The following is a 27,621-nucleotide window of genomic DNA, read 5'->3' as shown; positions in this document are numbered from 1 at the left end:
ACTGGGAAGATTTTTAAATTACTTTCACCCCTAATAATAGCAAATCTAGCTAATTATCCAAACTACTCACACTAAAAGATCTGGCCCATTTTCATTAGAAAAGATCGGAGCACCCCTAAGCACTGAGGTGGTTGAGATCAGAGATACCTGAATTTTGAGATCAGAGATACCTGTGTCACTATCGCACCCTTTGTAGGGCCAGATGCCCGACCAGGCGTGAATCAGTACAGCGCCATTGGTTTCAGTGAAACTGTCCAGGATCTGGTCCTTTCTCTCAAGTACATGGCTACATGTTACCAATACACCCATTGTTGCTGCCGTGTTTTGGGGTCCCTTCCTCGGCTTTAATTGCACGTTGCCTGCTGCGGCTAAATAGACAGTATGCGGGATTCCCCTTATCATGCACATGGCAGATGCTGTGGAAGATACGAGCTTTCCCCTCTCCGTGTGCATGGGTGTGGCCCACTCCTGACAGTGTCACAGAGGCAATTTTCATGATAGTCCGAGACATCAATGACTCCTCCAGAGCCACTAACATGGACAAATTGCAAGTTACTGTAAGACTTTAAACAGCCCCAGTCCCACCCTATCTGGGCATTATAGTGAAGCCCTTAATCCTAGGAGCAGACTCACTGAGTGAGGGCTTGGCCATCTCCCGGAGACAAGAGTAATATTTGTGGCTGCTGAAATCTATGTGGCCACCTGGACTAGGCCCTTCTTTTTCTTGGCCTGGTGCTTGCCCCTTGCTGTTTCCTTCCTCTACTTGCCTGTTGACTCCTGTGTGAATACATTCACAGCTGCATCTTTTCTTGCTGCCTTTGGCAGGGATTGCCTGTGGAGTACCCACTTCTCTCAGAGCTCATCCTGCCCTCCTCCTAACTACATGGCCATTTATTTGCAGACCTGCAGCATTTCAGCTAGGGACTGATCCAAAGCCCACTGAAGTTAGCAGATCAGACCTAACTTTGTAACATCTACCATCTCTGCCCTGCCACATACCTCTATCCATGCTGCCTCTTCTGTATTTAACTTTTCTGGGGAGTCTCAGCCTTTCATTCCACCCTCCGACTGGTTCTCAGCATCTTCGGAGTTGATTCTCTATCACTTGCACTCTTGAAGTTAAGACTGGATATCTGTCTAAACCGTAGGCTGTAGCTCAAATAGAAATGATAGACTCCATTCAGAAAGTACTGGGTGAGGTTCTAGGGCCAGTGTAATGTATAAACTCAGTGGCTCTCAACTTTTCCTGACTTACCCCTTTCAGGAGTCTGATTTGTCTTGTATACCCGTAAGTTTTACCTCATTTAAAAACTATGTGCTTATAAAATCAGACACAAAAATTAAAACATGTCACAGCACACTAGTATTGAAAAAATGCTGACTCTCATTCACCATTTAATTGTAAAATAAATATAGTACTTACATTTCAGTGTCTAGTATACAGAGCCACATAAACAAGTCATTGTATAAAATTTTAGCTTGTACTGACTTTTCTAGTGCTTTTTATGCAGCCTGTTGTAAAACCAGGCAAATATCTAGATGAGCTGACGTACCCTGTGGAAGACCTCTGTGTACTCACAGGAGTTCATGATCTTAGCTGGGGCCTCTGCTACATGAATAACAGAGGTCTCATCATTCCTCTCCCATGCCCCTTTTTCATCATCTTTCTGTCAAACTCTTCCCCCCTATCCCTTGGCTTGTCCCCTTTCCTTGCCTTTCTGCCCTTCTCATTGACTTTCCTAAGCAAGGCATCTGTTCCTAGGAGCCTTTCACCTTGATCCTAAACAGGCTGTGAAAGGGGCGGTGGGTTTTGCTCAGTGGGAGCGCTGCTCCTGGAGGCAGTCCTAAGAAGTACCATGGAGTCTTTCCCTCTCTGTAACTCCTTTCCCTCTTGCTGGCAGTGTTTGGCATGTCTCTGGCCCTGGTCATCTGAGCATCTGGCAAGACTTTAGAGACATTTATGAATTAAGCCACATAACATGCTTATCAGGTAAGTAATTGTGTTCCCATTTTTCACTGGAGGAAACTGACGTACAGAGCGGTTAAGTGTCTTGCTCCAACCAGCAAGTATGCAGAGAAGTCATGAACACAATGCAGATATCCTGACTTGTTTTATCCAATAGTCCATCATCTGCTTTAACCAGCAGACCACAATCCCTCATCTTAAATTTTCCCACCCACCTGTAATTATAGAAGCTCTCGTTAGAGCCATCAGTCTGTACCTTTTTTGGGAGGGCCTGGCAGTGCTGCTCCTAAACCAGCTAGCAGGGTGTTGCTAATGAGTGACACAAAACTCAACACCTTGTCAGTCCCTAAGGGAGAGAAGGGGCCATCTGCTGGCTCTTCCTTTCTTATGCGATTAAGCCCTGAAAATCGTAAGAGCTTCGTATAATCCCACCAAATGAGCTACCCCGTCTAGAATCCTGTTTGTGCATTCAATGAATTTATAAGTGGCGGCTCCTACTCAAAAGGTATTTGAGACTGTTAAAACCCCTGGTTCACTGGGATTACCTTTAAAGTGTTTGGTTACCGATCTTCAAGCCTTAGCAAAATGAGATGGGACATGTTAATTGGGATCCCACACATCAGTAAGTAACATTTGTTCCACAGGCTAAAGCACAACCACTCTGGTTACTTACATATCCATTAGACTGGCATTCCAATTAACATGTCCCTTCTCATTTACTCAAGGTTTGAAGATGAAGGACAAATTCTGTAAAGACAATCCCGAGAGACCTACTTCTGTCAGACTTTCTGAGAAATCTGGGGTCCATGGGAGGAGGGGGAGTGGAGAGGGAGAAGGGGGAGTGACAGGGAGAGTGGACTGTGAAGATGACTGTATAGGAAGGATTGTACCAACTAGGAAACAGGGCACATTCCTGCCATATTATCGACACCATGGCTCTCTACCCCAATTCTGCTGAAGCATCCATTGTGATGGTTCATTGAAGCATAGGGTTGGAAGAGACCTCAGGAGGTCATCAACTCCAAACCCCTGCCCAAAGCAGGACCAGCCCCAGCTAAATCACCCCAGCCAGGGCTCTGTCAAGCTGGGACTTAAAAACCTCTAGGGATGGAGATTCCACCACCTCCCTAGGTAACCCATCCTGGTGCTTCACCGCTCTCACCTTCTGCAACTTGAGACCATTGCTCCTCATTCTGCCATCTGTCACCACTGAGAACAGCCTCTCTCCATTCTCTTTGGAACCTCCCTTCAGGAAGCTGAAGGCTGCTATCAAATCCCCCCTCACTCTTCTCTTCTGCAGACTAAATAAGCCCAAATCCCTCAGCCTCTCATCGTAAATAATGTGCTCCAGCCTCCCACACATTTTTGTTGCCCTCTGCTGGACTCTCTCCAATGCTTTCTGTAGTTGGGAGCCCAAGATTATATACAATACTCCAGATGTGGCCTCACCAGTGCTGAATAAAGGGGAATAATCACTTCTCTAGATCTGCTGAAAATGCTCTTCCTAATGAACCCTAATATGCCATTAGCTTTCTTGGCTACAAGGGCACACAACTGACTCATATCCAGCTTCTCATCTACTTCGGTCTCTCCCCTTTTTTTCTCAACAGTGTTTTTTTTTGGAGGGGTACGGTATTTTTGGTTAAACCATCTGGCAAATCTATCCTTCCCCTGATTTGCACCCCTCTACACACACTCCAACCCAGTGCTCTGAGCTCCCCCACCCCGATCCCCTACTCTGAGCCTGTAAAAAACTGAAGTTACTTTCACCCCTTTCTCTTCAAGGACTGGGCCCTCCGTGGATACTAGACACGTTACTGTCCTGACTGGTGCTGTATTGGTAGAGTGGCCCCTGGCTATGGATGCAGAGAGACCGCACTTAAGAGGCAGACCCTCTTCCTGAGAGCTCTGCTATGGGTGTCAGGCAGCCAGAATCTGCCCACGGGGGTGTCTTAGCCCTCTCAGACAGTGGTGTGTGGGGTGTACTTAAAGCAACAGATCTCCAAACTGTGCCGGTGCAGTCTTGCAGAGCAGGGCAGGGCAGGGCAGCTGGGCTAGAGGTGGCGCCTGAATGATTGGTATTCTAGGATAGCCAGATCACATGCTCATGCCCAACACTGGCCCTGACAGGACCTTTGATTGCAACAATGTGTGAGCAAGTCGCTCTGGTTGCATTACTTTTTGCTACACGCTTGTTTTTTGCTAGAAAATACGTTCGCTTCCAAATGGTTTTGCAACCCCTGCTACATAGCAGAGCGATTGTGTAATTAATGAGAACTGGTGTGGCTCTATCTCTCTGGGACTCTCTCCCTCCATTTCAGGGCAACAGAACTGAGTCACTTCCTCCCCAGGCCGCTCACCTTAAAAGCTGTCACTTTTTGTCTGTTGCTGGAAAGCTCTTTATGAGCCTCTGGCTTAGAGGGCACAGGCCATGCACTAGCAAACTGTCTTGTGTTATCGCCCCTGTATTGTCCTAAATGAGCCACACCCCAGCAGGGTTTGATTTTTTTTGTTAAACACCAGCAAACAAATGAATCCTCTTTTTTGGGTTGGTGTCTTTTTCTTGCTGCAGCAGTCACTTGCTGCTGAGGTTTCTGTCACCAGAGCCAGGCAGATGGGACCAGGTCTGATGCTAACCCCTAACTGAATGGAAGTATAAATCACATTGAAGCAGCTATGCTCCATCTGGAGCAGTAGGGGGTGGGGAAGAAAGACCCTCCCATACTACACGGACTGCGGAGCTGAGAGCTGGACAACTGCCGCTGGCAGGTCAAACCATCTTGAGCTGTGAAGAGGAAGGGTGGCGATCCCCTCCCCCACTTATTTTAAACTTTAAAAAAATCTCTAAAGTTGATTTGCATGTTCCCCGGTTGAATTAGGGAAACGGATGGTCCCCCAGTGCAATCGCTAGCATTTTCTCCTTTGCCCATTGCTGGGATGAGTCTGGAAGATGCAGGTATTTAAATAGGAGTGTTTCCCTGGTCCCCATCCATGGGGTCCTGTGTTACCCTGCCAGTGCTGGACATGTATATTCCTCCCATGGGATTTCTCTGCATTCATTGACGGAGCTGGAATGGAAGGGAAAGAGATTAATACATCACACCCCCAGCCTGGTGAGGCAGGGAATTTGTAGCCAGTCAGTGGTATCTGGGAATTCCCTTGCCCTGGGGGGTTTCAGGCAGTGGGAACCAACTCCCCTCCCCCAGCCACTTCATATCACGGTGTATTATGCCCCTCCTCCCCCCGCCTCCAATTACTTTGAGTCACCCTCTGTTCATTCCAAAGATCTTATCTCCTCTCCCACCTTTCACCCCCGCCCCACTTCGCTTAAGACAGATAATCCATCTGATTTCTCCTTGATCCTAGGTGCCCTGCTGGCTCAGGAAATCCATCTTCCAACAGTGAGCAAACAGCCAAATCCTCCACTGCATTTAGGCTTGGGTGCTGCCTGGGGACATGAGCCCTTGCAGGGAAGGGGATCCTTCATAGAAGGGCACCCATATTTAGTTTCTCTGCAGAATTAACTCCAGTTCAGAATTTAAGTACGGCTGGACTCTATCTCCCTCTCTAGCTAAAAGCTTTGGTTTGAAAATTCTTGTTTGTTTAATAGCAGGGTGTTTCATTTTCTTTCTTTGGCTTCTTTATCCCCCCGGCATGGGTGCTTATTGAGTGGAGAGATGTGGACGGTTGAGTCTGAACCAGATCTTCAGCTGGTGTAAATCAGCAGTATCCCTTCACTGAAGTAAATATTTCTGTGCCAGGTTTACACCAAGCGAGGATCTGATCCCATACGTCTTCTGGTGTGTCCACCTCCAACCTACGGCAAGCATGTGCTGTCAGCCTCCCCATTGGTATCAAACCCAAGTCTGTGACATTCCTCTCTGCCCCTCCTGAGTTTGCTATGGATTGTGTGGCATCTCTGGCTATAATAAGAGCTGTGGTTTCATTCAACAGCAGTTGTTCTGGCCATGCTGTCGCTAGTAGTGTCATTACCCCTTTGGCTCTTTCCACATTCATCACTAGCCCCTTATTAAAACAATAGAATGGCACCATCTGGCTGGTTGTCTCTATACTAAAAGCTGGATCTTGCCTCAATCAAAGTTTGCTGGATCAGGCCTTCTAATTACCCCTGAGTCTTGCAGGAAGTCATTGGGCATTCAGCAGTGACTTCAAAAGACCATAGGCCCTGAGGCTTGGATGTGTGCTTAACTTTAAGCATATGAGTAATCCCAATAAAGTCTGTGGGAGCGCGTGTGCTTAAAACCAGTCACACATAATGGCAGGGGGTGGGACTTTTATCTTTTTCAAATATTTGAGGCCTTGGCTGATTGCTCTCCGAGTTCCACCAGCATCACTGAATTTAGAAGTACAGGCAGTCCCCGAGTTACGCGGCTCCGACTTATGTTGGATCCGCAGTTACGAACGGGGCTTTTCTCGCCCCGGAGGACGGGAGCGGCGGAACGCCAAGATGCGCCGCGGTCCGCCGCCCCCATCCTCCGGGGCGAGAAAAGCTGCTCCCCGTCTCCCTGGTCTGCAGGGAGACAGGGAGCAAAGCCTTGGAGCACGCCTGCAGCGGTACAGCCCGGGCGCGCTTGAGCTGTCCCCCTGCGGGCGTGCTCCGCGGCTTTGCTCCCCGTTTCCCGATCAGCAGACCAGGGAGACAGGGAGCAAAGCCGCGGAGCACGCCCGCAGTGGGACAGCCGCGGCGCGCCTGGACTGTCCCGCTGCCCGCGTGCTCTGCGGCTTTGCTCCACGTCTCCCAGGTCAGCAGACCAGGGAGACGGAGCAAAGCCGTGGAGGACTTGGGCAGTCCTGCCACCCCCATCTCCCTGGTCTGCTGGGGGGGAGGGTGCAGCTAGTGCCCCCCCCCCAGCAGACCAGGCTTTTCTTGCCTACCCCTGGGGTAGAGCAGCTGGGGGCTGCTGGGTTGGTCCCGCAGCGCCGCTCCGGACCAACCCGGCTGCACCCCAGCTGCTCTGCCCCAGGCGTCCTGATTCAGCCGCTGCTGGTCAGTTTCAGCAGCAGCTGAATCGGGACGCCTGGGGCAGAGCAGCTGGGGTGCTGCTGGGTTGCTCCAGTAGCACCGAGGAGCCGCGCTACTGGAGCAACCCAGCAGCACTCCAGCTGCTTTGCCCCAGACGTCCCCAAGTCAGCCGCTGCTGAAACTGACCAGCGGCTGACTACAGGAATCAGCCGCTGATCAGTTTCAGCAGCAGCTGACTTGGGGACGCCTGGGTTTCTTAAGTTGAATCTGTATGTAAGTCAGAACTGGCATCCAGATTCAGCCGCGGTTGAAACTGATCAGTTTCAGCAGCGGCTGACGCCAGTTCCGACTTACATACAGATTCAACTTAAGAACAAACCTACAGTCCCTATCTTGTACATAACCTGGGGACTGCCTGTATAAAATATATTCCAGCACAAAGTCTTCTGTGAACCTGGTGCAAGAGCAACCAAGGTGCTTAGCTGCTTTTATTATTTAGGGGCTGTTTGGTAAATAAATAAAATATTAACAGAGAAACCCATATGTAAAGTGTGGTTTTGTTTACATTTAATAGCCATCTGTATTTATTTTAGTGCGTTTTCTCCTTACTGATATTTCTTCATTTATTGTATCAGCCATCTACATTTCAAACATCTGACTACAGTAACTAACCTCCAAAGAAAATATATACACATTTTATGAGATGCCATGAGAGTGGAAAGTAACAATCTCAAAATATGGTGGTCCTGTTAATAAGAACACTTTGTATAGCTCTCCCAATATGCCATTGAGCCCTGGGTTACACCAGGGAGTTATTTCAGAATAACCCCCCTTATTTCAAAACAACAAGTGGAGTGTCCACACTACCAAGTCTGTTATTTGAAACTAGCCAATTAGCCCATTATAAGATGGGATTTTCAGGTCCGCGGAGCCCAAATGGCCGTTTGGGCTCCACACTCCCCGTGCTGCATGGAGACTGTGGAGCCGAAATGGTCGCTTGCGCCACTTGCTCCCACACGGCGGCCCAGCTGAGCGGCACTGAAGTCAGCCGAGTGCCACGGCGGGAGGTGAAGGGGGGCAGGGCGGTGACATTCACGGCCAGGGGACGGGGCCTGGAGCCGCTGTCATGCCGCACGTCACCGCCCTGTCCCTCTTCACCTCCTGCTGTGGCGCTCGGCTGACTTCTGCGCCGCTCAGCCAAGCCACCGCGGGGGAGCAAGCAGAGCAAGCGGCCGTTTGGGCTCCCCTGTGGGTTGGCGGTTGAGTGGTGCAGAAGTCAGCTGAGCACCACAGTGGGAGGCGAAGCGGGTGGGGCAGTGACGTACACTGCCAGGCAGCCGTTTGGGCCCCGCACTCCCCATGCAGCCTGGGCCACCCAGAGGGAACAGCCAGTAGTTCAGCGTTACAGACTCACAGACATTGGGCTAATATATGTATGACTAGCCAATTAGCCCGTCATAAGATGGGATTTTCAGGTTTCTCCTTCACGTTGGTCTTCTCTCTTGAGCCTCCGGTCTCTCGTTCCGTTTCTCTCTCTCTCCTCCTTCGACTGCCTCCCCCTCTCTCTGTCTCAGCTCTCCTCTGCCTCCTGCCTCTCTCTCCATCTCTCTCTTTCACTTCTCCTCCCCCTCCTGCCTCTCACTCAGGGGACCGCGGAGCCCAAATGGCTGTTTGGGGTCCGCACTCCCCGTACTGCATGGGGAGCATGGAGCCCAAACGGTCGCTTGTGCTGCTTGCTCCCACGCGGCAGCCTGGCTGAGCGGCGCAGAAGTCAGCCGAGTGCCACAGCGGGAGGCGAAGGGGGGCGGGGTGGTGATGTTCATGGCCAGGCGCTAGGGGCTGGGGCCTAGAGCCGCTGTCACGCCACACGTCACCGCCCTGCCCCCCTTCACCTCCCATCGTGGTACTTGGCTGACTTCTGCGCCGTTCAGCCGGGCTGCCGCGGGGGAGCAAGCAGCACAAGCGGTTGTTTGGGCCCCACACTCCCCATGCAGCATGGGCTGTCCAGAGGGAACCGCCAGCATTTCAGGCAACAGCGCCCCCCCAGAGGGAACAGCCAGCATTTCAGGCAACAGCGCCCCCCCAGAGGGAACAGCCAGCATTTCAGGCAACAGCGCCCCCCCAGAGGGAACCGCCAGCATTTCAGGCAACAGTGCCCCCCCAGAGGGAACCGCCAGCATTTCAGGCAACAGTGCCCCCCCAGAGGGAACAGCCAGCATTTCAGGCAACAGCGCCCCCCCCAGAGGGAACAGCCAGCATTTCAGGCAACAGCGCCCCCCCAGAGGGAACCGCCAGCATTTCAGGCAACAGTGCCCCCCCAGAGGGAACCGCCAGCATTTCAGGCAACAGCGCCCCCCCAGAGGGAACAGCCAGCATTTCAGGCAACAGCGCCCCCCCAGAGGGAACAGCCAGCATTTCAGTGTTACAGACTCACAGACACTAGGCTACTATATATATGATAACATTATTTCAAAATATGTACTCCTGCTTTTTTTAAGTGAAAAACACTTATTTCAAAATAGTTATTTTGAAATAGCAGGAGTGTGGACACTCTGCTGCTGCTATTTCAAAATAACTACTTCCCAGAGTCATTTGAAATAATTACTGCCCAGTACTTCCTGGCACTCTAAGTCGAGGTAGCACATTCACAATAATCGAGCTCTCCTGCAGTATTTCCAATTTAGTTATTTCAAAATAATTTCCAAGTGTAGACATAGGGTGCATCTACACAGCAGGGCTTATTTTGAAATAAGCTACACAAATTGAACTTATTTTGAAATTGTGAGAGTCTACACAGCACTTATTTTGAAATAGAGCATTCTTCCTCCAACTTCCCTTACTCCTTGTATAGTGAGAGTTACAGGAGTCAGAGTAAGAAGTCCTCCAGCTTGACAGTACTTTGACACTATTTCAAAATAACTGCCTGCTGTGTAGACATGGACTAAGTTATTTCAGAACACCTCTAGTTATTTCAAATAATGTTGCTGTGTAGATGTGTCCATGCCCTTAGAGAGATGATTGATGTTCCCTTCCCACAGATGGGGAAACTGAGGCAGGCTGGTTACATGACCTGCCCACTTTCACCAGCCAAGTGAGGCTCTAAGATGAGATTAGATCTTAGTAGTTGTTGGTGGCTAACCCTATATGCTCCAAGGGATACTCTCTTCTCTTCTCTTCTCTTCTCTTCTCTTCTCTTCTCTTCTCTTCTCTTCTCTTCTCTTCTCTTCATCATAGTGGCCCATCAGTCCACCAACGCTCTAAATGGACAAGACAGACTCAGCGTGGGAGGGCAAACAGAGACACAGCAACTTGTCCAACATGGGGGAGGGACAGAGTGCTGGGAACAGACCTTAGCTGTCCTGAGTGCCAGACCAGCTTTCTGTCCACTAGTCCTTCACTGTCATCTCGGACACAGTCATCTGAATCAGTCTGAAGCATAGGGTGCCCCATTGCACTTTATTCCTGGACACCTCATTTTTACCCTCCTAGGGTGGCAAGCCCTTTGCAAATTGCCTCGCCTCGCCATTCATTTGTAAGAGTAAATTCCTTCTCCGGAGGCGAGGGGCCAGACTGGAGTTGCTCCGTTGACTTTAGTGGCTTGCTGCTGCTCTCCGGGAGCTCAAGAGCTGGCTGAAGAGTTGTAAATCTTTCCTCTGCTATCTTCCCAGGCGAGTCGCTCTAATCGGTTTTGTGTCCCCGAGTGGCTTTTGTCCCTCATCTACGCAATTAATGAATGCAGAAAGAAACAGATCGGAAAGGGAAGGGGGAAAAAAGGGAGACGAAAATGTGGAAGGAGGGAGGGAAACAAAAGGAGGCAAAAAGAGGAGAACAAAGACACATAAACCAGAAGGAGTGTCCGAGAGGAGAGATCCAGCCAGAGAGGAGAATAGCTTCAGAGTGCAGGAGAGAGCTGTGAGCTTCGCACTGAGCTCACTCAGCGGTCAGATGGGAGCAGGGAGGGGACCCTGCCTGGCCTCCAACTACAAAGCTGCTCTCTGAAAGATTGTTCTCTGACATTTCCACTAGGCTGTGAAGGAGGAGGAGGAGGTAGAGGTGGAGGAGACAAGGGGAGGGGGGGCTGAACAGGGGGGGCTTAGAGAAACAAAAGGAAACCAGCTGCAGAACTTCCTGAAGAGAGACAGGGAGAGAGAGGATCATTTATTTTTTTTAAAAAAAAGGAAAAGAAAAAAAAAAGTAGGGAAAGGAGGGTGAGCAGCCAGGATCTGGGAGCCTGCCCTGCGATCAGCCTCCCTCACAATGACCAGTGCGATCCTGCGGAGGAATTCCAGCAAACAAGGCTTGCAGAACCTCATAAGGTAGGTCTGTACCTGCCTCGCCGAGGCAGGAGCCTTTGTTCCAGGGAGCTGAGGACATTGATTTCCCTCCGTGGCCATTGGATTTGGCCAATTCCAAACTCCCTGGACTGGTGGTTTCACCGGGAAAAACGTGCCCGCTTCACGGCGAGAGGAAAAGCGTTGCGGGGCGGTACGGAAAGGCAGGCGTGTATTTCAAGCCATCAGTGGACCCTCTTCATGAGCAGGGCTGGTAAGCAGGCAGAAGATCTCGGGGGCCGGGGTAACAAGGACACCCCCAGACAGCAATCTCAGCCAGGCAGACCTGCGCCTACCGATGGCTTTTCCAGAAGCACAGAGCTAGGCTAGCGACACATGACCCTGCTGTGCTATTTACCTGAACCTGCTGCTTTCTCCTCTTGGCTGGGCGAGTGGGTGTGTGTCTCAGCTGGAGGAGAGCCGCTCGGTCTACCAGAGCTTTTGGCGGCTAGCAGTATGCGCAGTGTTTTAGGCAGCAGTCCTTAAAGAGCCAGATCCTCTGCTGGTGTACATTGGGATGGAGCTATGGGTGTCAAGGAAGAGATGCCTATTTACACCAGCTGAGCGTCTGGGGGGAGGGGAATTGCTAGGGCAGCTGGTTGGACAATTTGGAGCCCTTGGTTCCTTTTTCAAGACACGCTGAGCTTGGAGCTCCCTGGGGAGGCTGGCTCTACCTTCTCTGTTCAGAAGCTTCAGGGGGTAGCTGAGTAAGTCTGTACAGGATACACTTAAAAAACAACAAATGGTCTGGCAGCACTTTATAGAGGAACAAAACATGTAGATGGTATCATGAGCTTTCCTGGGCATAGCCCACTTCTTCAGAAGTGGTCATCTGAAGAAGTGGGCTGTGCCCACGAAAGGTCATGATTCCATCTACATATTTTGTTAGTCTATAAAGTGCTACCAGATCATTTGTTGTTTTTTAAGTTCTTCTCTGTTCCGTTACTGAGGCTGGGACGCCACTCCCTTGCAAGCATGCTGCTTTCTAAGGTGAAGTGGAAACCTCTTTTTGCTTCCAGACCTTTGCCTCAGTGTCCCTGGCACCTGGATCATTACGGACATCATGGAAGCTCAGTGAACCATACAGGAGGGTGTCTGAAGCTCAGACCCAGCTGGGGAAATTCACAGTGGCTTGGGAAATGCAGAGCGCTGGAGGCTCATGCTTTCCTTTGAATCACCCTTTTGGCATGTCAGCCCTCCCAGGGGTATATTAATTCCCCAGTGAGTGCCTGTCCCCAACTGTGACCTGCAGGGTGTGTTGTGTAGGGGAGATTCCAGTCTCCAGGCCCTGTTCAATCTGGGGATTCCCCATGGCACTGCTGCAGCCCTAAGTCTGATTCACAAGGGCGTCTCTCTCCCTGAAACCAAGGGGAATTTGGTTTTCATGTCCTTTCAACCCAGGGGCTTCCTATATTACCCTTTTTGGGGCGTCACAAAAAGACTCCCACTGACTTTGCTGTGCATTGAATTGCTCTCTCAGAGAGACAGGGAGATGGTCACCTCCATCTTGAACCGTTCACGTTCCTTCACCCTGGCTGAGATGGAATGTGATGGAATCACCTTTTGTAGCAATGCGCTTGGAGCTGGGTTGGAAGGTGTGCACGAGGGTGGGTGTAACAGCACCATCAGATGCTTTCTGACACCGGGTACACGGTGGAGTGGATGGAGCAGGTTTGGGTACTGCTGGGCAAAATGGTTACATTAAAACAGTTTTCTCCAGAGCACGAAGCTGGGCTGAAGCTCTTTGGAGAATAGGAGGGCAAGGAGCATGGTACAAATGCTTTATAGCTAGATAAATGGCCCAAACATTCACACACCCAATCCAGGCCTCCTCTGAATAGCCATTCATAATTACTCAGAGTATTGACTGGGATTGTAGGTGCCCTTTCAGAAGAGTACATGCACCGTGGTGTTTTATCTGATTAGAGGGTGATTTTAGGGAAGAAGGGGATTAAAATTGTGGTTGAGTGGGGTCATTTGGTAAGTGGATTTTAAACTGGATTCTGTGTGGGTGTTTGTATATATCATCCCTGTTCCATGGCGGTGATGGTGCAGAGATAGATGTCTTCTTGGGTTACACATATATAATCCCACTGAGGCCAACAGAAGGCAGTAGGGTTGCTCATGTAAAGGTAAAGGATGGTCCCTACACTGTGCAGAAGTTTTCATATTGTAGAGGTGTCTTTTTTTTCCCCCACAGAGCAACTTTGTTCTAAGTTTTGCTAGAAGCAGAATAGCTGATTTCATAGCTCAACAATTCAAGACTTTCTTTCTGCCTACTCTGTCACAGGTTCTGATGTGGGGCTGAATTCATTCATGTTCCTACCAGGCTTTGAGATTCTGCTACAATAGCAATGCATTGGAATATTGCTATTGTTCCACTTTGCTGCATGAAGGGAGTTTCCAAGTTCTCTGTCAGCAAAGGTGACTGCTCTCCAAGCCTATAACACCGCATGTGCACAGCTTGGTGTGTCTAATGTTTAAGAGTGACACAGAGACAGACTCTGCTCTCCGTCACGCTGGTGTCAAACTAGAATAAGGCCGAGTCCACATTGGCACTTTACAGCACTTTAATTGTCTGGCTCAAGAGTGTGAAAAAACACCCCCCCCCCCTTCAGAAAGTTACAGTGCTGTAAAGTGCCAGTGTGAACTACTCCCCTTGTTAAGGTGGTTTACAAAGGCTTCTGGGAGAGTTCTTTCCCAGCACTCCAGCACTCATAGACTATGGCTATGTCTACGCAGCAGCATTATTTCAGAATAACATCAGTTATTCCGAAATAACATGTGCATCTACACAGCAAGTCCATTATTTTAAAATAAATTTGAAATAACGGGCTTCTTACTCTTGACTCCTGTAGCCGTCATTGTATGAGGAGTAAGGGAAGTTGGAGGAAGAGTGCTGTTTTTAAAGAGTGCTCTGTGTAGACCAGGCCTGCGAGGGTCGCATGTGTCCCACAGGGGCTCACTGTGCGGCCTATGCCAACTACGGGCGGCGCGGCCCCCTCCGATCCGCCGGCCGGGCAGAGGAGCGGAGCGCTGCTGGGGCGGGAAAGTGTAGCGATTCTCGCCGCTGGGCTGCCTGCCTGCAGCTTCGGCGCGGGAGGCGAGGCACGAGCCAGAGGGTGGGATGCCGGCAGATGCCAGGATGCTGGTGTGACGTGGCGTCATGACGTCACGGTTGGTGGCCCCCTGATTCAAAAAGGCTCCAGCAGCCCCGTAACCTGGAAGGCAGAAGCCAGGTAGGGGAGGGAAGGGGGCTTGTGTTGAGGAGAGGGGGGCAGGTCAGGAGAAAAGGGAAGGCACCAAGGAGCAGGGTGCAGGAGAGACAAATGCCAGGGAGCCAAGTGGAGACATGTGTGGTGTTTTTTTTTTTCTTGCTTGACAAAAATTTTTAGCCGTGTGTTCGGTATTGTTTGGGAGAGCATCCCTACTTGCGGCCCACAGCTGTTTTCTTTGGAGTAATATGGCCCTTGCCGCTTTCCCAGTTGTGCAGGCCTGGTGTGGACTGTGCCAAAAGCTGAATTAAGCTATTTTGACTTAAGCCATGCAATTATCAAATTGCGGTGCTAATTTCGGGTTTAGCCCCGCTGTGTAGACGCATCCTTCCAGTTTAAAGCACTTCCACGGCAACCCTTTACATTTTAAACTGTTAAGTGTAGACAAAGCCCAAGCTCCAGAGACTTCAGATGCTGCTGAATTATCGAGCTTTCTCCCACCCATGCCTGTTAGAAGGAGGAGGGTGCTGGCAGCTTTCGCCACTTTTAGTCCTGACACTGGGGCCCTGTAATTGTGTCCAACCAAGGGACCCATTGGCAACTTGTCAGCAGCCTCGACTTTGCAACTGCTTTGGTGAGAATAAAGAGATTGCACCCATCCTTGTTAATAAGGAGGTGCAGGCCCCAGAGACTACTCATTCCAGCATACAGTGCTAAATACGAATTCAAGCAGCCCAGCCGTGCTGCATAGCAGCCTAATTGCACCTTCATACTAAAGAGAAGAGCAACCATGAGCTCCCTCAGACTCTGTGGGCTGCACATAGACCCCTTCCTGGCCTTAGTGCCTCACATAAACTGTTCACTGCTGTGCTCCTGTGTGGTAATGTACCCAGCATGTGGTGATTTACAAGTTGTCCAGCAGGCCAAGTGCATTCAACAATACTCTGGAGCCAGGTCTACACTACTTGAGAAAGTTGACCTGAGATACACAACTCCAGCTAGGAGAATAGCATAGCTGGAGTTGACATACCTTAGGTTGAATTTCTGCCACGTCCCCACTGTGGGAGGTCAATGGGAGAAATTCTCCTGTTGACTTCCCTTACTTTTCATGAATTGAGAGAGTACCTTGATGGGGGTGCCATCAGCAGTTAATTTAGTGGGTCTCTACTAGACCTTCTAAATTGAACCCCGGGAGGTCGATCTCCGAAGTGCCCATCTTGTGGTAAGTGAAGACAAGCCCTTGCTATCAGTGAAGACTGTAATGGAGAAATACAGAAATAATGATATTTCCAATTTGTACAGGAAAGTCACTTTCCCAAAGTGCTGGTCTATAGCCTTTGACTTCAGCAGGCTTTGGATGGAGGCCTTATGCCCGTGAGTGGCATGAGAATGAGATCTCTCTCTCCTGGCTGTTTTTCCCTGGAGGGCCATGAGGAGCAACTTGTATCATGGACGTAGATTGTAAAGCAAGCCCTTCTTGCTCTGTTTCTGGCCACTGGCAATGGGGGATATTGGGAGTAGCTTTGCATGAAAACACTTGACAGGAGCAGTCATTTGCATCTGAAAAATAGGTGACCGGAAAGCATCCCATCAGGCTAACAGAGCCTAGGGAGCCACTTGATGATTGCAGAGAATACCCAGTGCAAGTGACTGTAATTAACTAGAAATGACATCCGAAAAGAATAGGCAGTTTACAAGCTTATCTAACTCTTCCTCTCTCCAGTGTGTACCCAGGGATCTCCCATTGTTGGGAATGGTCTCTGTCAGTCAATGTATTGCAAAAGAGCATCCCTCAGACATCAGGCTGCTTTTGTCCTGTTTTTAATAAGTTACCAGTGATAATACCTGCGAGACTAGGTGGCTGAGATAAAACTTTTATTAATATATTGCAAAAGCGCTGTGTAAGCTTGAAAGTTTGTCTCTTTCACCAACACAAGCTGGTCCAATAAAAGATATTACCCGACTCACCTCATCTCGCCAATGTCCTGGGACCAATATGGCTATAATAATACTGAGTACAGTAATGGTAACACCTAGCACTGCTATGTGACTTGGTCTTTTCATAGCATTATCTATCTATCTATCTATCTATCTATCTATCTATCTATCTATCTATCTATCTATCTATCTATCTATCTATCTATCTATCCTCTAATGAACTCCAATCAATAAGATATGCTGCTGTTGCCTGTCATTTTGATTTGTTTGATTCACTAGCCACCCCTGCTAGAATTTTATCTTCTCTGTAGTTATTAAGTCTCAAGTGTTTAACAACAGAATATTGCTGTTTAATTAACCTACAAATCAAGTTCTTCATAAAACTGTTGCACTGTATGCGCCTCTGTTCACTAGTGGTTTAAAAAAGCATTTTTCACAGATGCAGCTTCCCTGAATATGAACAGCAACCTTGAGATTGTTTCATGTCATCTGATATCCTTCCCCATTTCATTAATTATTGCAACTGAAGTGTGTGTGTGTGTGTGTGTGTGTGTGTGTGTAAAAGCCTCTACTCTGGTAGCAGCTGGTTTTATTTTTTTCCCTTCTTTGTGTGGAGAGACTCTCAAAAAATTTAGACTTGATCTGAGTAATGATAGACTCTCTGGGACAAGGTTCATCTGCTGGTTTGGTGTCTGTACAGCGCCTAGCACAGTGGAGGTCCTGCTCCATGAATGGCATTTCTTGGCGCTAATGCAATACAAACTATACAGAATACTCGTGATAATTTCCAAAGTCTCTAAATCTGAACTCTGACTACCATCCCCAGAAAAAGGGATGACAGCTGAATCTTGAATCAAGAAGAATCATGAAGCTAGGTGGAAGCTATCCATGGAGAGAAGAATATAAGGCATTTCTTCAGTCAGACAGAATTATTGCTCCCTTGATCTCTTATCAGTCCAAGGAGTCACTGATGCATGCAAGGAGAGCCAAAGTATGGGATTTTAAATCATACTTCTTTTACTTTCAGTCCCAGTGTAGAGAGGGCCTTAACATGGACTGCGGCGTCTGCATGCCCATACATACAATGCTGCATCTTGATTCAAACATCCTTGCTCCAGGTACCACAAGCTTCATGGCTTGTATCTCTTGAGTAAAGGTGAGGGATGCTGTCATCTTCCTGTGAACCAGTTCAGCTTACTAGCCTTGTTCTAAATTCTCCTGGGTTTTAGGTATTTTCCCAATTCCACTGGCTCCTCAGATTTTGGCGACATCTCCCATTTTTCATAGCTCTCGGCAGGAAGGTTTCGTTTGATGGAAGATCTCCTTGCTTGGCTGCTTTCCCCACCCCTATTATCCTGTCTTCCCCTTCCCGTCACACATCCCAACTTTCCCGAAGGTCTGGTGGGGAAAATCCCATCTTCAGTGTCTTGGTGTTGCCTGTTTTGCCCTGCTGAGCTTTCCAGACGAGATCTGTGAAGAGAATGTTCCAAGCATGGGCAGGTTGGCTGCATTTGGAGTGAATTTTGGGCTGAGGAGGGACACAGCTTGTGGTAGGGTCAGGGGGTGCAAGTCACCCACAACTGGGATTCAGAGGTCAGGATGGGTGTGCGGGGGTAATATGGGGAGTGTCTTTCTCCTTCTCACTCTGGGGCCACATCAGTGAGGGTTGGGGTTTTTTTTGTTTGTTTGTTTTGCTTCTCACTTGTGTGTGTCCCCCAACTGATTGTTCTGTGGATCAGCAGCCCCCAACCTAAAAAAGGTTCCCTGACCTTGTATTAATGGGTCACATTTTAAATTTGCCCACCACTGGGTGATCTGGGGACCATGGGTAGTGGGTGACTCCCTGGCTTTGGAAAGCAAACCCTCGGTCCCATCCCTTCCGCCTGAGGCTCCACTCCTTCCCACCCCCACTGTGGCTGCTGCTGGCCCCTGCCCAGCCTCTCCCATACACACAATATAGCTGCTGGCCTTTGCTCCTGCCCCAGGGTAGCGCCCCTGCCCAGGACAATGTGGCCCCACCTTCCCCCGGTCCTGGAGCTTTGGAGAGCCAGTGGGGAGTGTGGCCCTGGCCTGCCCTGGAGCTCCAGAGAGCGGGGAGGTGGTGCAGCTGCAGCTAGTCCCAGCTTTGGAATGCCAGAGAGGAGAGCTGGGAAGCATGGACCCCGCCTCCCAGGCCATGGCTGCTGACCAGACCCCTAACCAACTCCCTCCCCCAGCAAAGCTGCCAGTCCAAGCGCCGAGCAGCCAGCGTGGGCCCCAGGTCTGGGAGAACAGGCATCACTGCCTGCCCCAGCCTCTGCACTGCAACAGCAGACTGGGGCAGGGAGCCTGGGCGTCTCCAGTGCAGCACAGTGGGGCCAGGTGAGGCAGTTTGGGAAGGCAATGCCTTCCCATGGCTTGGCAACCCTCCACCCATGGTGGGTGCCAAATACCAGGGGCTGGGGGAGAGAACTTGCAATGGGGGGAGGGGGAGGGAGAGGAACACAACTGCCCGCCGGGGAGTGAGGAAGGAGCAAGTTGAGGGTGGCGGTGCTGCTGCAATAGGTGGAAAGGCAGAAACAACTGGCAGGAGATTAGGCTATTTGGTCAGGAATCAGCTGTTGCTGGAAGCTTGGGTCCCGGGAAGCAGCTGGAGGACCTAGAAACTGCGGCTGAGTATCTCAGAGCAATTTACGGGGGACAAATACAGACCAACCAGTTCAAAATGCTGCTCCCCGGCCTCCACCTTTCCCCAAGAGCCTGCAGATCCACAGTGGCCTCTCCCCTAGTGCAGGACCCTTTTGTGCCCCCTTCTCTCTCTTTGCACCATTTCTCACTCGCTCAGGGCAGAGCTGACAGGCACCTTAGCCAGCTCACTGAGGCAGAGAGGAATGAGAGGTAGGGGCCGGGGAGAGAAATGTCCATATGCCCTTTGTTGGGAGCAGGCGTGAGAGCGGCTTTGCACGCAGGCTGGGCTGGGCTCCCAGGACACTGGAGCAGGGAGGGGGTGTGTGTGCCACAGAGCTGGATCACATAGTGCTAAAGGAGTGTGCCCTGATCCTTAGCATTCCCAGAGTGACTCCCCCCCCACCCGCTCTCTATCTCTAGTGCTGTGTGGTTGCTGGTCATATTGTGCTGATATGTGAATGGTAACATCAGGCCACATTGTCTTGGTGGCTGGGAGTGAGGCAGGTTATCTGGGAGGCAGCTCCCCTCTCCCCACCCTGTATTGTCTAGGAGTATGTGTCTCTCTCTCCTTGCATATCTGCGGCAGAGGGTAAACAGGCCCATAAGCCTCCCTAGCACCCATTCTCTGGGAAGCTGCGAAAGGACACATTCACAGGTATTTTGTAGCCCTGAGCTCTCCCTTGGCTTGGAGCAAAACAGAGTCTTCCCAGAGAGATTGTCTTCTTTGCTTTCATCTAGCGCTCTTCTATGCACGGCTCTCAAAGGAGGTAGGTAAGTGTTGTTATCCCCATTTTACAGACAGAGAATCCAAGGTTAAGTGACTTGTCAGGGATCACTCCCTGAGTCAGTGCCCAGGCTGGCTACTGTACACAGGATGCCTGGCTCCTGTCATGCTCTCTGCCTCCCCTAAAACAGTTAAATCGTCAACTGTGAGCGTCATGCTGGCAAATGGATTTTCAGCACAAAAGCCAGATGCTCACAAGCAGACAGTCTCCCGCCCACCTCTGGAGCCTGGGGTGGGAGAATTATACTCTGCCCCAGCTGAGCTCATGGTTCGTCTGTGGAAGGCTCCATTTCCCCTTCCCAGGAGTGACGTTGCATTCACAGGATACCCACATTCCCCTCTTCCTGCCCACCTGTCCCTCTGAAGCCTGCTGACTAATCCTGCTCTCACTAAGGGAGGAATGTGAGCTTTCCCTCCTGAACACCATGTGGATTCATGCCCAGAATTTCCTAGCACTGTTCTATCTGAAACTCTGCAGCTGCCATTAACTATAACATTACTGTTCCATAAAGTACATGGGCTCCCTATGGTACAGGCAATTTTATTGTATTCTGGTCCCACCATGTCACTTACCCTGCCCCAGAGCTTTGAATTCTCCAGACCTTTTGGCCATCTAGGGCCCAATTCTGCTCCCATTGAAATCAATGGGAGTTGGACCGAGCCCTTGCATGTTCACGTATTGCAGTTTATTCCTGCCAAACCTGAACAGTGCTAGGCAAGCAAGCAAATCCCCAGAGATGGATGGAGCATATTGGGAGGAAGGATTTGGTTTGCAAGTCTAAAAATGGCAAAATCAGTCCTAGAGAACTTTTCAGTAAGCAGAGGCAGTGAAGGGAAACTGGTGTGGGTCTCAGGACACCTGAGTTCTGGTCCAGACTCACCTGTGCAATATCAGGTAAGATGCTTCATTACTCCGCGCCTTTGTCACCCCTCTCAGCCTTCGTCTTAACTGTAAGCTCTTTGGGGCAGTGGCTGTCTCACTATGTGTAGGCACAGTGCTGGTGCGATGGGACTCTGAGCTTGGTTGTGGCTTCTTGCTGCATCTGTAAGGTATATAGTAACAAAGGAAGCGTCTCTTAAATCTCACAGGTACTGAGAAGCACATTCCCATTACCTCTCTGCACTGCCCTGTGCAGAGCTGTGAGCAAAGCACAGGTCTGCATGCGCTGATCCTGCCCTAAGAGCTCAGGGGAGAGCTGTAGAATTAGGTGGTGTAGAAATGAGTGAATTAAGAGCTTCTGTTGAGCACCTGGATTCTAACCTCTTGACTCATCAGTAGTAGGGATGTAAAATCCCATTTAATTAGCTAAGCAGTTAAATATATCGTTTAACCGGTTAACTCAGGGCTACTCAACGTTGAAAGCCCCAATGATATAGCACATGCCGAGGTCCGCAATTTAAGTGTAGTTGCATATACATGCAAATATATGCAAATAGCTTCTTTCACACTGACAGGCACAAATACAAAGATTAAGGCAAGACTACAACACACAGGCCACATTTAAGTCAGTTCTGCTGATATTAATAAAATGCAATACTTACCTGATTTCCACCCATATGACAGCACTTTTAATGAGCAATGACAGTCCAGGAATTTAACTACTAAAACACATATCAACAGAAGATCATTATATTGACTACTTTTTTGTTTTGGCTCCCACCTGCATGTTGAGCCCCACGTAACCCAAATGGCATCGTGGGCTGCAAGCAGATCATGGGCTGCATGTTGAATAGCTCTGGGATAACTGTTTAAAGGGATGTGGGGAGCACTCCAGCGTGGCACTGGGCTGGAAAGGCCCCTTGTGCCTCCTGCCACAGTCAGGGGCTGCTCCAGCCCAGCCAGCACCCCTTCCTCCCCCCGCACTGGTTAACAGGTTAACAGGTTAAGTCTTTACATCCCTAATTAGTACTATAAAAAGTCTCAGGCCTCATTTTGGTCTCATGTATGCCACTTATGGTTTACACCACTGTCAATGAGAGCAGAATCGGACCCTTTGAAATTGGGATTGGGAGACTATACAGACAAGTTTCCCCAAAAACTCATCTATGGAGTGGTGTGAAAAAATGTCAGAATCTTTCTGGTAAGATACTGCCTTATGTATGTGAAATTTTCCACTTTGCAAGAGCTAAGTAACATATTATTATTTATTATCCAGCTCTTAACCCCCTGCAAATGGAAACAATACCTCATTATGTTTCAAAGGTTCTGAATTCTAGAACCATAGATATAAACAGAGTGTAAGGGCCATTCAGCCTAGACTCCAAAACAAGTGTAATGAAGACTGAACACTTAAGGGGTCTATGTTTTGGAGCTCCTGAAGGATTCAAAAAAATGTGTGATATAGAACAAACTAATGCAAACATTTATGCTCGACAGCTGATGCAAATGGAGCTAATGCACCACAATACACTCACAGTTTATAAGGCCTGTCTGCTAGAATCTAAACGGGTTAATGGATGACAGTGCTAGTCAAGATTTATACGCTAGAATCTCTAGAGTGTGAAAGGGGTTATAGCGTCTCAATGCCAGCAGTGTTATAAGGCCTATACATCAGAATCCATGTGGCACTAAAGCAGTTAGTACATCATGGTTCCTGCAGAGCTAATCGTTGTCTTCAGTACACGCTAGAATCCAGGCAGTGCTATTGTTTTTCAGTGTGGAACCCTCCACGTTTTAAAAGGTTCTAGGGTAGAGTATAATTTACTCTTTTCTCTTTGAGCTTCATGATCTATCATCCAATTTGCTTATTTGGTTCTTGGCAGTGGGATGGGGGTAGGGTATGTTAAAAGCATGCGCTACGGTGCAATGTACATTCTTACAGAGTGCCTTTGTTTACCTGACCGTGGTAGCACAGCAGGGATGTCCATGTCCTGCTGAGGTCAGTAACCCCAGGGTCAGACTCTCTCTCTCAGATAAGAAATGTGGGATTATTGCCACTGGAATTCTTCTGGGATGTGATTACAGGTGGGGGTGGGAGGTTCCTCTCCTTCAGCCTTTGCATAAGGTTACCGGAATTTGTCTAAAAAGCACAGGGACAAGTGGCAGAAAATCAGAAAGGGGGGATGATAGCTGGCATAACTTTAAACCTTTCTTGCTTGGCGCCTTCCAAACTGAGCTGTGTGCCTGCAGCAAAGGCAGTAAATAATACACAAGAGAGCATTCCTCTAGGAGCAAGAAGAGGCTCCTATACCCCCACCAACACAGAGTACAAAATGCTAAGTATCCATCTGGGGCCTTTTTACATTAACACTTCCCGAGCTTTTGCATGGTGCCTCATATGAGCATCCTTCTGGAATGTGTCTTGCTTTGCCTCACATGCTTTTGGGACTTGTATATTACTAGCTCTGGGATCGCACTGCCCATCACACGGCAGGCTGTCTTTTCAGAAGAATTTAATGAAAAATAATCCAGGTGGGAGTTGTTTTTAAAAAGCAATCAACTGAGGGTTCAATAGAATTCATTTACATAGCAAGGAAGAATAATCCTCACCACTGCTAGTAGGAGCAGGTGAAATATGAGGGCTTGTGTCACACAGGAAGACAGATTAGATGCTCATAGCGATACATTCTGGTCTTAAAACACCGGGAAGATGTCTTCTTTGAATATTTTCTTCTGTGGTAGCTTGCACTGTGATATCAGGATGCCTGCCTCTGGGTTGCCATCTGCCCTGCCACCCGGGAGCCTGGCATTCATCTTGATCTCTCCGTCCTTAGACGGTGGGAATAGACTGCAAGGAGTGATCCAGACTTTGTTACACCTTGGTTTATTACTGTGGAAATCCTGAGCAATAGAGTGTGCTGACACAGGACAGGGAGACTAATTTATAAAGAGGAAAGCTTTCTGCACTCTAGTATCTGCCAGCTAGCCAATGCTGGGAGTGAAATGACAGAAAAGGTGAATGTTAGTGCGATAGGAGCATAGTGCAGCAGCTAACATCTGTACAATGGGAATAATGCTTAAGTTGTAAGCTCTTTGGGGCAGGGACCTTTCTTTCTGTTCTGGCTTGTTATAGCATCTGGCACAAAGGGGACATGGTCAATGACTAGTGCTTGTGGGTCCTACGTCAATACAAAGAATTAACAATGATACTTCATTTCTCCCACACTTGGTCTGCCTTGGCCATTGAGAATATAAACTGTCAGTGGTAAAGAGAATTTCTTACAAAGCAGAGCTGAGCTACTGTGCATGAAAATGGAAACCCATTAGAAAACGCAGTAAAGGCAGTTCTTTGGACAGCCCTGTCCAGTTTGGTTCAATATCTGGTCAAGAGATGGGTGAAGGCTTGGATTGCTCCTTATTTTACTTGTACTGCTTGGCCTTCTCTGTCTCAAGATTTTCTTCATTTTGGTTTCCGTTTAATCAGGCAGTGTTTCTTTTCTCTAGATCCTTGCACCAAACAGGTCAGCAGGGATAAGATCAGGGATGATTCAAGAGGGGGTTGTGGGGTGGGGTGGGGTGGGGTGGGGGGGTTTCAGCTCTACCCTACTGGATCCTGTAGGCAAAGCTGTGATTTATAGCAGGGGCGAGTGGAAATGACTGAGGGTACGTCTAGACTACCGCGTTTTGTCGACGGAAGTTTTGTCGACAGATACTGTCAACAAAACTTCCGTCGACAAAGAGCGTCCAGACACATTGAGTTCTGTCGACAAAGCAAGCTGCTTTGTCGACAGAACTCCGTAGTCTGGACGCAATGTTACAGGCAATAACACCTTCTGTCGACAGAGTTCTGTCGACAGAAGGTGTTATGCCTCGTAAAATGAGGTATACCAGCGTCGACAAAACTGCTGAGTTCTGTTGACGTTATGTCGACAGAACTCAGCGGTAGTGTAGACGCTGGTATAGTTTTGTCGACAAAAGTCCACTTTTGTCGACAAAACTAGGTAGTCTAGACACACCCTGATGAGATAGGACAGCTACAGGCATTGCAGAAAAGCTTGGTATGAGAGAAAGGCGTAGGCTGAATTGTAGGCATCATTCTTTCTCCTTGTCTAAACCTTGTGTCCAAGACTCCATATTGAGCTTTGCAGTCCAGGAACTGAACTAATAATGGCCCAGCACAATGAGATTTTTATTTGTGTGTCTGAACAAAAAGCTAATCTTTCAGTGCTAAAATAAACATTTCTGCCCTGCAGGGACAGGTGGGTAAAACCTTGCCTATAGGGATATCTTTCACTGGGTTTCCCCTGTCTTATTCACACTGTCCAATCCACTCCTACCTACCAAAGGCGGTGATTTTATTGAGTCCTTGCTGTTAAACAAGATTATTCATAGGCCATAGAATCCTAGCTCCCAACAAACATTGCTCCATTGCCTGGTCATCTGAGTTACGGATACCCTTGTTGCAGTCATTTTGTCAGCCTAAGGAAAAATTGTGCCTTGTGTGGAGGAGTGAAACCATGTTCTCCTGCATTCCATAGGAAGGATGGTCCAGTGGCTGGGAGTACCTGGAGGGCTGGGTTCAGTTCCCTGCTCTGCTACAGGTTTCCCAGGTGACTCTAGGCAAGTGAGTTGGGTCCTGATATTTTACAAGGCATGTAAACATCTAAACAAGTGTACCTAGGCATGCAGTGGGACTGTCACAAGAAGTAGAATCTACCCCTATTGATTTCCATTGCTCATAGGACTGTGTGAGAAATCATGCCAGATGCTTGTTTGACCCGGAGGATGTGTGGCCAGCAGTGATGGGAATAAACTGAGCAGAGGGAAACTTACGGTAGGTGCCCTCAAACAGTCAGGACTGGCAGAGACCCTGCAACAATCTCCTCAAGAGAAGCAGTGGAAGCCCCATTATCTGGGTCAACAAAGACCATAAGAACATGCCGTGGACAATGATCAGCCGCATGTGATATTAAGGATACTTTTATTTATCATTTATAAAGGTTAATAAATGATGAATAGATGGCTTAATCAATTGTTATAGGTCAATGAGTCGCTTAGAACCATGATTTATAATCGTCGACTGATGCCCTTAAAACCACAGTATGCCCCACAGTATGCTAACATCTTTATGGCTGACCTAGAACAACGTTTCCTCAACTCCCATCCCCTTTCACCTCTTCTCTACCTACGGTACATCGATGACATCTTTATGATCTGGACGCATGGCCAAGAAACACTGGAGATATTCCACAGAGATTTCAACAACCTACACCCCACCATCAACCTCAGTCTGGACCATTCTACATGAGAAATCCACTTCCTGGACACCACAGTACAAATCAACAATGGAAAATTAGACACCACTCTCTACAGAAAACCCACCGACTCATACAGTTACCTACATGCTTCCAGCTCCCATCCAAAACACACCACACGATCCATCGTCTATAGCCAAGTCCTTTGATACAACCGAATCTGCTCTAATCCCACTGACAGAGACCAGAAGCTTCAGGATCTCTACCAAGCATTTAGAAACCTCAACTACCCACCCGGAGAAATAAAAAAGCAAATTGAAAGAGCCAAACGAATACCTAGAAACCATCTACTTCAAGACAGACCCAAGAAAACCAACAATAGAACACCACTTGTCATCACCTACAACCCCCAACTTAAACCTGTCCAACACATTATCAATAAACTACAGCCTATACTGGAACAGGATACCATACTCCAAGAGGCTCTGGGAGACAGACCCATAGTCTCCTATAGACAACCACCTAACCTCAAGATGATTCTTACCAACCACCACAGGACATACCACACTAATACCAACCCTGGTACCTTCCCTTGCAACAAACCCCTTTGCCAGCTTTGTCCACATATTTATTCTGCTGATACCATTATTGGACCTAACCAAGTGAGTTATAAGATCAAGAACACAAGAACACATATTCCTGCGCATCCAGAAATATAATCTATGCTATCATGTGCCGAAAGTGTCCGTCTGCTATGTACATTGGACAAACATCTCAGACACTTCGCCAAAGGATTAATGCCCACAAAACAGATATCAGACAAGATCACAAAGAAAAAACAGTTTCTTGCCATTTTAACCAGAAAGGACACTCTCTCAATGACTTAACCACCTGCATTCTGCTACAAAGACCTTTTACATCTGCACTTGAAAGGGAATCCTCTGAACTGTCATTCATGTTAAAATTCGACACTCTCCAAAGAGGATTGAACAAACACTTGAACTATCTTACACATTATCAAGATAGCTTTCCCAATTATCACCTCTAATACCATTAACTCACAAACATCCCACTCTCCCCACCTCTAATATCGTCAATTCACAGACACTTACCTTCCTTCCTCCCCCCCCCCCCCCGCATCCCCCTCCTGTTCTGAAATGTGATTTGTCCTTTTCATATGTGTTCATTTTTTTTAACTGTATCCTTTGGTATATATGGTTGTGACTATTTTCTTCCACTATTTGATCTGAGGAAGTGGGTCTGGCCCACGAAAGCTCATCATCTAATAAACCATCTTGTTAGTCTTTAAAGTGCTACATTGTCCTGCATTTTGCATAAAACCACCTATAACAAGGACAACTCATGTCTGTAACGTGTTTATCACACCGAGTAACCCTGTATGAACTAATTCTCAACATACCCTGAATATTAAGTGTAGCCCAAAGGTCTTTCATTGGTATCAATCAAATCAGTTGATTGATACAGGTCTTTGTCTATCTGGAGCTCCTAAGTTGTCCAGGTCACATTTGCTGGAGGTCACTAGAAATGGGTTTATTGGAAAAGGGTCCCCATGAATAAGTCTGTGGCAGTGTTTCTCAACC

The 27,621-nt window shown here is 48.5% G+C and overlaps 1 protein-coding gene across 6 annotated transcripts in view; it reads left to right on the top strand.

Moving 5' to 3' along the window:
* LSP1 (lymphocyte specific protein 1) overlaps positions 1-27,621 on the top strand; it is a 94,601-nt gene that overhangs the window by 12,381 nt on the left and 54,599 nt on the right. The window contains exon 1 of one of the 6 annotated variants that reach the window (XM_075928154.2): positions 11,055-11,266. The exons of the other annotated variants lie outside the window; for them this stretch is intronic. Coding sequence (XP_075784269.2) covers positions 11,208-11,266 — 59 coding nt within the window. The 5' untranslated portion in view covers positions 11,055-11,207. Of the gene's footprint in view, positions 1-11,054; positions 11,267-27,621 lie in introns of those variants that run through there. 6 annotated transcript variants of the gene reach the window in all.

Source organism: Pelodiscus sinensis, chromosome 5 (genome assembly GCF_052426305.1).
Source record: "Pelodiscus sinensis isolate ZL-2025 chromosome 5, ASM5242630v1, whole genome shotgun sequence".
Lineage (NCBI taxonomy): Eukaryota > Metazoa > Chordata > Testudines > Trionychidae > Pelodiscus > Pelodiscus sinensis.
Note: the sequence above shows the minus strand (reverse complement) of the source record. Positions and strands in the feature narration are given on the sequence as shown.